General features: G+C 45.3%; 1 protein-coding gene across 1 annotated transcript; it reads left to right on the forward strand.

The window, feature by feature from the left end:
• The first annotated feature begins 1,966 nt into the window (after positions 1-1,966).
• On the forward strand, positions 1,967-8,323 carry LOC131679924 (uncharacterized). Its single transcript, XM_058960671.1, has one exon. It carries the CDS (start codon positions 1,967-1,969, stop codon positions 8,321-8,323), a length of 6,357 nt encoding a protein of 2,118 aa, XP_058816654.1.
• The last annotated feature ends 1,034 nt before the right edge of the window (positions 8,324-9,357 follow it).

A 9,357-nucleotide genomic window follows, 5' to 3' on the forward strand; every position in this document is an offset into this window, starting at 1 on the left:
GTATTGCGATACAATTGGTTTGATAAAATGTTCACTAGTGCGCGGTGCCAAATCATGGATTCGCACGTCCACCATGTAGTTTTCCATATGCAAGGGGATCTTGATTCTGCTGTTATTAAATTCCAGCTGGTGTTGCATGTTGCTCTTTGCAATAAAGTTTTCTGCCTGTGCATAAACTTATATACATGATCAAAACACAGTTTTGAAGGGGTGTAGCTGAATGTACGTAACTTCATCGATATTAAGCTCCATTTTAACTTTAACTAATTGTCCCACTTCCTGAACTGTGGGTCTAACACGAGTTTTATTAAAGTCGATCGAAATCTTGTTATCCCGTAGCACGGGCACTTTTGTTTCATTTTACAGACTCATTTCACTCAGCAAACGGGGACAACGATACAATATTGTTTGTGTACTGATATAGAGCAAAACGGTGGCTTGCTTTATTGGTGTCTATAGCCTGCTATAGCTATGGATTTTTTGCTTCTGCTTTGTGCGAGGTTAGAAGGTAGACTGAGATTCATAGTTACTGTACGTTTATGTTGAAGATTAATTTTTGCTATTCTAATCATGGTCAATCAAAGTATTGTATATTTCATCACCGGCGCGTATTGAGCATGAGCATGAGCATGATGACCGCACAATTCGTAGTTGCTACTCCGTGATTGGCCAGAACAAGCAAAATTGCACAGAGAATCAAAGAATGGGGCCTGGGAGTAGCTATCCATTCTCAATGTGCACGTTTCGATAGTTCTATACTTTGAAATGCCAATAACGGCGCCGGCCACGTCCTTACAGTCATCGGGGAAGGAAGGGAATGTTAGTGTGACAAACGTTGTTATGGAGACCGTGTATACCTCTGCATCTCCACGTTTGCCACGGGAAGGTGTTTTTGTTAGTAGGGTGGGGTAAAGAGTTAGACACAATCTGGATTCACCTTGATAAGTGATGCGATCTATATCTTTCTCAGAGCTGTTATCGTGTGTTTATTGATCTGGGCAGCCGGCTGCCGAGAATTTATGATAGATTTACCGTTTATTGAATTAATTCGGAAATGCTCGGTCTGTAAAAAATGCAACTTCAACTCCGGACAGCCGACTGTCGGGAGTGTTGCTTGTGTTCAATTGAATCAACCGTCGATGATTTTAATATTCCTTGCTTTTGTATTCCGGTGAAATACAACATTTATTATTACATATAAGAAATGAAATGACAATTATGTATTAGTTTCTTTCTCCATAAATTATTTGATAAGATGTGGGCTCTTACGTTACCATTGTTGCGTGTAGACTCGCTAAACGCGCACCTACCGTCCAACTACCTTGGGCGACAGACATTCTTGGCAGCTGTGACGAGTGACAGTCGGAAGCACAGAAAGATAGAAGTAAATGAGTAGTGAGTGGATGACGCAGCAGGTTTTTTGCCATCTTAAAATATAAATTTATTATTTGCCTAACTTAGTTTAAACTTACTGCTAACTTATCTAAGGAAAGTATAGATATCTAAAATTATCAAATTATCTTAAATTACATTAACCTAATTATATATACAGTGGATTGAACCTTAGTCTAAATCTAAACCGAGTGTTAACACGGCATGAGCACATGCTCAATTAATTTGCTTATAGTTACATTTGACAACACTGGGACCGATTGACCGATAAGCTACTGGAAACTATTAACGGTTAACAAGGGATGCAAAACGTGAGTTCCTAACCTCAATTATCACTTATTGCGCTATATTATTAGAATTAGTTATTAGATGGTTAAAATATTGTATTTCTTCATTTCTTTCCTTATGCAGGAGAATTATAATCTCTCTTCGTTAAACCCAACAACACGATCCGACTTTCACTTGATTGGGAAACAAGCCGGAGATTATAATCGCGGACGAACCCTTTACGACCTGTTGGCTAATTTACAACAATTTATAATTCTCGTTTTTACGAGCAACTAGCAACTCGGCCATGCCAAATCGAAATTTACGGTCCAAACGGTCGGGCAAATCTGGTACAGTGGCCAGTAAACAAAAAACAAATAAGGGTGTGCGAAAGGTGGTCACGGAAGATCCGGAGGAGTCCCATCCCGGACGAACATGTCAGGTGTGTCGCGAGGAAGATACTGACGAGATGGTGAGGTGTGACGATTGTTTGAAATGGCATCATTTCCAATGCGTCGGTGTCACGCAGGAGGTCGAGAATTTTCCCTGGAGTTGTACCAAATGCGAAACAGCAAAAGGAGTCCAGGATACAAGTTCGGTTAACAGCGTTCATCTTCACATAAACAACGACTCGTCGAAGCAATCATTCGTGCCCATGATAAAAGGGTGCCCTCAAGCAATACTTCCCGAGCAGCAGCAGCAGCACCCTTCGGAGGAAGGTAAATTAATAAAAGCTGCATCAGTTCGTCCAGCCGCGACAGTCGAACAGGACCATAAGAACAACATGAACTCAGCTGCGTCCGTAACAACTGTTCAGTGGGTGGTGTCCAGGAATAATGCCCGTTGTAAAAACACAGCAAAGGCGCCATCCACCGCGTCCAACAGTTCATCACAAGCTCTTGCAAGACTGCAGTTACAAAGATTGGAGGATTTAAGAAAAGTTGAACGACGTGAGGCTGAGCAGCAACGAGCGATCGCAGCGGAAGAAGCGAGGAAGGAAAGGGCATTTCTGGAACAAAAATATCAACTGCTTGAGCAAGCCATAAGCGAAAGCGGTTCAGTCGAAAGTGTTTCGGAAAACAGGGTGAAGAATTGGTTGGCAAATCCGAGCGAGTATCAAGCGTACTCTTTAGATCCGGAAGTTGATGTTCGATCCGATGCTAACAGACGTTCTACCAGTGTACAACAGAGAGGTTCACTAAGTGCGCAGATTGACAGCAACCATTCGACACTGTCAGAACCTAATCCTCCGGAACCGTTCCCAGAGCCAGGTTCCTTATCAACGTTGTCTGTAGACCAAGATGGTGCGTCAAATCAGACATTCAAAGTAAATCGCGGTCTGATTCCAAATGATACACAAAGGAATTCTAGCTTAGGACCTCCACGCAGGGTTTCTATTACACAACTTCCACGATCGTATGCAAATACAAAATCCTTACCACCTGCTCAGGGGTTGAACTCAACGCAACCGAGATTGAGTCTACGGTGCGACCAGCCTACATTAGATTTTGTACCACGGCATTCCGTACCTATTCCAGATCGTCGGTCACGATTCGCTCCCAACCAGGAGTATTTAAGTGGATTAAATTATCCGCAAGCTAAGCAACGAAACCAACCACATTCTTCAACTATGCGGGCCAGTGGCATTTACGATCACGAGCAAGATGATTGGGATCCATTTTCGATTTCCCGAAATCACCTAGCCGCTCGTCAAGCTATTTCGAAGGATCTGCCAACGTTCTCTGGGAACCCCGAAGAATGGCCTCTCTTTTTGTCAACCTTTAACAGTACGACAGCAATGTGTGGTTTCACTAATGAAGAAAACATCGTCCGTTTGCAACGGAGTCTGAAGGGCCGTGCTTTTGAGGCAGTCAAGTGCAGACTAATGCACCCGTCCAACGTAAACGGGGTGCTCTCAACACTCAAGATGTTGTTTGGACAACCGGAAGTGATTGTAAATTCGATGATATCAAAGATTGCCGCTCTACCTGCGTTGAAAGAGGATAAATTAGAAACTCTTGTGGACTTCGCCGTCAGTGTAGAAAATTTTTGTGCGACAGTGGATGCGTGTGGGCTTGAAGAATACTTTTATAACGTAACTTTTCTTCATCAACTCGTCAGTAAGCTGCCATCGTCAATAAAGCTCAACTGGGCACAATACAGGCAATCACTTCCGACGGTTAATCTGCCATCCTTCAGCAACTGGCTGTACTCTTTGGCAGAAGCCGCTAGCGCTGTCACCTTCCCAAGCATCGCTTTCGAAGACAAGCCAGCTCGAAGTGAGTCACGTACTACTAGGAAAGGGAATTCATACGTTAACGCACATTCTCAGGAACCCCCTGTGTATCATCGGTCGACAGGGCCATCCAACGCGAAGGTGGTAGCCGACTGCTGCCCAGTATGCAAGGGAAACTGCAAATCGATCGCCAAATGTAAGCGTTTCTTAGAGTTTTCTCGTGATTCACGCTGGGCAACCGTTCGAGACTTAGGGCTTTGTCGCAGATGTCTACGTCAACACAAAGGAGGATGTCAAGCCAAGTTATGCGGAAGAAATGGTTGCCAGCTCAAACACCACGAAATGCTGCACAATGACCAGAAGTGTGCACCATCGACTTCGACCGCCACTGCGAGTGTCATAAACACAACTTTATCAACTCCACGCAACGATTCTTCTCCACCAAAATCTAGTTCATCTGAGCACGGATGCCATGCACATCAGGTCCCCTCTAGTAAGGTTTTGTTCCGATACATACCAGTCGTGCTTCATGGGAAGCATAGGTCGATTCAGACGTTCGCCTTCCTGGATGACGGATCGGAACTCACATTACTCGACAGCGAATTGGCAGATGAGTTGCAGCTTGAAGGGGAAACAATGCCGTTATGCTTACTTTGGACGAGCGGAACGAAACGTCGTGAAGAATGTTCGAGGAACGTTAGGCTAGAAGTGGCCGCAGAACGCAACCGTTCTAGGAAGTACAGTCTGAATGGGGTACGTACTGTGAAGGAGCTGCTTCTTCCACCACAAACACTAAACATGGAAGAACTATGTGAACAGTATCCACATCTCAGGGATCTGCCGATCACATCATATCAAAATGTTCGCCCAAGGATTATGATCGGAATCAAGGATCAACACCTGAGTTTAGTTCAGAAGAGTCGCGAAGGAGCCCTACACCAGCCCGTCGCTGTGAAAACTCGTCTGGGATGGACAGTGTGCGGAGGAAATCTAGAAAATACTGCAGACCTCGTTCACCCAGTTTTCCACGTATGCGATCACGAATCTTCGTCAGAATTGGACCTACACAAAGCAATGAAGGAGTATTTTACAATAGAAAGCTTTGGCGTATCACAGCCAAAGAAAATGCTTCTCTCCACTGAAGAAGAGCGCGCTCAGTCCCTGCTTCAAACCCACACGGTGTTCAAGGGAAACCGATACGAAACCGGCCTCTTGTGGCGCTACGAGAATGTTCGTCTGCCAGATAGCCACTTCATGGCTTTGCGACGTCTGCAGTGCCTCAAAAAGCGAATGGACAAGGACCCAAGACTTGCTGAAGCTCTGAACCAGAAAATCACAGACCTTGCTACAAAGGGATACGCTAGGAAGCTCACAAATGAAGAGCTGAATCAATCGTTTTCACGTGTTTGGTATTTGCCGATATTTCCGGTTACAAATATCAACAAACCTGGAAAAATTCGGATGGTATGGGATGCGGCCGCATTTGCCCACGGAGTATCCCTTAATTCAGTCTTGTTGAAGGGCCCTGATCAACTTTGTGATCTGTTCAACATACTGGTTCGATTCCGTGAAGGCCGGATCGCCCTCACTGGTGACGTTCGGGATATGTTCCTGCAAATACGCATGCGATCCGAAGATCAACAATGCCAACGTTTCCTCTGGTACGATGAAAGTGGAAACATCGTCGTCTACGTTCTTCAGGTGATGACGTTTGGAGCTTGCTGCTCTCCTAGCAGTGCTCAGTTTGTGAAAAATCTCAATGCTGAACGCTTCAAAGCAGAATACCCAGCGGCAGTCGAAGTGATCCAGAAGCGCCACTACGTCGACGATATGTTGGTCAGCGTTGCGACACCACAAGAGGCGATCAAGCTTGCGCGTCAAGTGAAACAAGTACATGCTGAGGGCGGATTCGAGATCCGCAATTGGATAAGCAACTCAAAACAGGTCATGCAGGCATTGAAAGAGGAACGAACAGAGGAAAAGAACCTCGATCTGTCGCCAGAACTATCTACAGAAAAAGTGCTTGGGATGTGGTGGTGCACTAGCTCGAACACATTCACCTACAAAGTCGGATGGAATCGCTACGGTCGAGCGTTGTTAGGAGGTCAACTGCGTCCGACGAAAAGACAAATGCTGCGCGTTCTGATGTCCATGTTTGATCCGCTTGGATTGATAGCCCATTTTCTCATGTACCTGAAAGTTCTTCTTCAAGATGTTTGGCGCTCAGGGATCGACTGGGACGACCAAATAAATGATGCTCTCTTCGAGAAATGGCAAACGTGGCTTCAAGTTCTCCCAGAAGTCGAACGAATCAGCATTCCGCGGTGCTTTTTAAGCCAGACCACTTCTGCTGGTTATGATGTCCAGCTGCAAACGTTCGTAGACGCAGGAGATAACGGAATTGCTGCAGCCTGCTACCTACGTTTTGCTCAACATGGCTTCGTTGAATGCAGATTAGTTGCCGCAAAGACTAGAGTTGCACCATTGAAATACCTTTCAACTCCTAAACTAGAGCTTCAAGCAGCATTAGTAGGTGCTCGACTCGCCCGGACGGTTGCCGAAACCCTCGCGTTCAAAATCTCTCGAAAAGTTTTCTGGTCAGATTCACAGGACGTGCTTTGCTGGATCCAATCAGACCATCGCCGTTATTCGCCGTTTGTTGCAGTTCGAGTAAGCGAGATCCTTGAAACGACTGAGATGAGTGAATGGAGGTACGTCCCCACTGAATTGAACGTGGCAGATGATGGGACAAAATGGAACGGAGTTCCGGATCTGACGGATCAATCAAGGTGGTTCAACAGTCCAAAATTTGTGTATCTGTCGGAGGAATACTGGCCACATCCATTTAAGAGGCTGAAAACTACAGAGCTAGAACTGCGCCCGAGCGTGTTAGCACATTTCGTCGCAGGTGAGCCACCGATACAAGTGAAAGATTTCTCTACCTGGAATCGGTTAGTTAAGGTCGTCGCTTTGGTTAAACGATTTCCGAATAACTGCAAACTGAAGCACCAGAAGAAACCGATCGTCAGTGGACCTCTCTCTAATAAAGAATTATTATCTGCCACATCTTACATAATTCGCCAAGCACAACAGGAATCATATCCTGATGAAATGGCGTTGCTTCAACATACGCAGAAGAATTCGGAACAATTTCCAACACCGATTCCTAAGACAAGTCCAATTCATCAAAAATCACCATGGCTGGACCAGTACGCGATATTGAGGATGCGCGGGCGCATCGCTGCCTGTGACTACGCTACGGAAGATGCAAAGCACCCGATAATACTTTCCCGTGACCACCATACCACCAAATTGATTATTGCACACTACCACCAAAAGTACCACCATCAGAGTCATGAGACCGTAATCAACGAAATTCGACAGAAATACAGCATTCCAAAACTTCGCATGGCCTACGCCAAGGTAAGAAAAGAATGCCAGCACTGTATGAATGACCGAATCGCTCCACGAGTGCCAATCATGGCCGATCTGCCAGCCGCACGACTGGATGCCTTCACACGCCCCTTTACGCACGTCGGCGTTGATTATTTCGGGCCGTACGAGATTGTTATTGGTCGACGGACAGAGAAGCGTTGGGGAATGCTCGCCACCTGCCTCACAGTTCGTGCGATCCACATCGAGGTTGTCAGCTCGCTCAACACAGATTCGTGCATCATGGCTCTCCGAAATTTTGTCTCACGGAGGGGTAAGCCAAGAGTTTTCTACAGCGACCGCGGGACCAATTTTATCGGCGCAAGGCGTGTTATCAAGGAAGCAGAGGATATTATTAACCAAGAAGACCTGATGAAAGAGTTTTGCGATGTCGAAACCAGTTGGGTGTTCTTGCCACCCTCTGCACCGCATATGGGTGGTAGCTGGGAGCGCTTGATCGGATGCGTCAAGAAAAACTTGATGATGACCTTACATTCACGCAAGTTGACGGACGAGGTTCTACGAAACCTATTGACAGAGGTCGAAAACACTGTCAACTCTCGACCTTTGACTCATGTTCCAGTTGACGATGATTCAGCCCCTGCCTTAACGCCGAACCACTTCCTGCTCGGGTCATCTAATGGGGTGAAACCATTGAGCGCTATGGACGATACCGGCAGTGTACTTCGCCAGAGCTGGCGACTATCCCAGGTCCAAGCCAATCGATTCTGGAACCGCTGGGTTACTGACTACCTGCCCGAGATTACCCGCCGCACAAAGTGGTTTAGCCATACGAAACCGATCGAGATCGACGATGTGGTGGTGATTGTGGACCCAAAATCACCAAGGAATTGCTGGCCGAGAGGCAGAATAATTGGTACGCAACCAGGACGAGACGGCCGACCGAGATCAGCGACTGTGAAAACTACGACTGGTATTTACGAGCGACCGGTAGCCAAGTTAGCCGTGCTAGACGTGCGGTGCGGTGACGGGTAAGCTGACCGGAAGCCAGCGTACCTGGGGGGAGTGTTGCGTGTAGACTCGCTAAACGCGCACCTACCGTCCAACTACCTTGGGCGACAGACATTCTTGGCAGCTGTGACGAGTGACAGTCGGAAGCACAGAAAGATAGAAGTAAATGAGTAGTGAGTGGATGACGCAGCAGGTTTTTTGCCATCTTAAAATATAAATTTATTATTTGCCTAACTTAGTTTAAACTTACTGCTAACTTATCTAAGGAAAGTATAGATATCTAAAATTATCAAATTATCTTAAATTACATTAACCTAATTATATATACAGTGGATTGAACCTTAGTCTAAATCTAAACCGAGTGTTAACACGGCATGAGCACATGCTCAATTAATTTGCTTATAGTTACATTTGACAACACTGGGACCGATTGACCGATAAGCTACTGGAAACTATTAACGGTTAACAAGGGATGCAAAACGTGAGTTCCTAACCTCAATTATCACTTATTGCGCTATATTATTAGAATTAGTTATTAGATGGTTAAAATATTGTATTTCTTCATTTCTTTCCTTATGCAGGAGAATTATAATCTCTCTTCGTTAAACCCAACAACACGATCCGACTTTCACTTGATTGGGAAACAAGCCGGAGATTATAATCGCGGACGAACCCTTTACGACCTGTTGGCTAATTTACAACAACCATTATTCGCGCGCGTTGTTATGCTAACTGAAGTGCTTTTTGAAGGGAATAAAAACAGTACTACCTAATTACCTGAAACGACCGACTTTATATGTCGAACATACATAATTTGAACCCACAATAAGCTGATATCAGAAAAAGCAAAAAATGCAAGAAATAAAGAAGAGCCCCGATAATGTCGCCCTATGCGACAATAATCGAGCTCCAATATCACTAAGCTCATGACGAAAAACGGTCAACGTGGCAATCAGCAAGGTATGTTGCATGTACTACTCAAAAGTGTATGAAAGTACTCAACACAACGAGAAGAACCATTACAATGAACATGATGCAATCGACCAAAAGCACACCAA

This window comes from Topomyia yanbarensis, chromosome 2, assembly GCF_030247195.1.
Source record: "Topomyia yanbarensis strain Yona2022 chromosome 2, ASM3024719v1, whole genome shotgun sequence".
In the NCBI taxonomy this organism is placed as follows: Eukaryota; Metazoa; Arthropoda; class Insecta; order Diptera; family Culicidae; genus Topomyia; species Topomyia yanbarensis.

Excerpts from the sequence above, each read along its gene's own strand:
- LOC131679924 (XM_058960671.1), top strand. The coding sequence starts at position 1,967 with ATGCCAAATCGAAATTTACGGTCCAAACGGTCGGGCAAATCTGGTACA.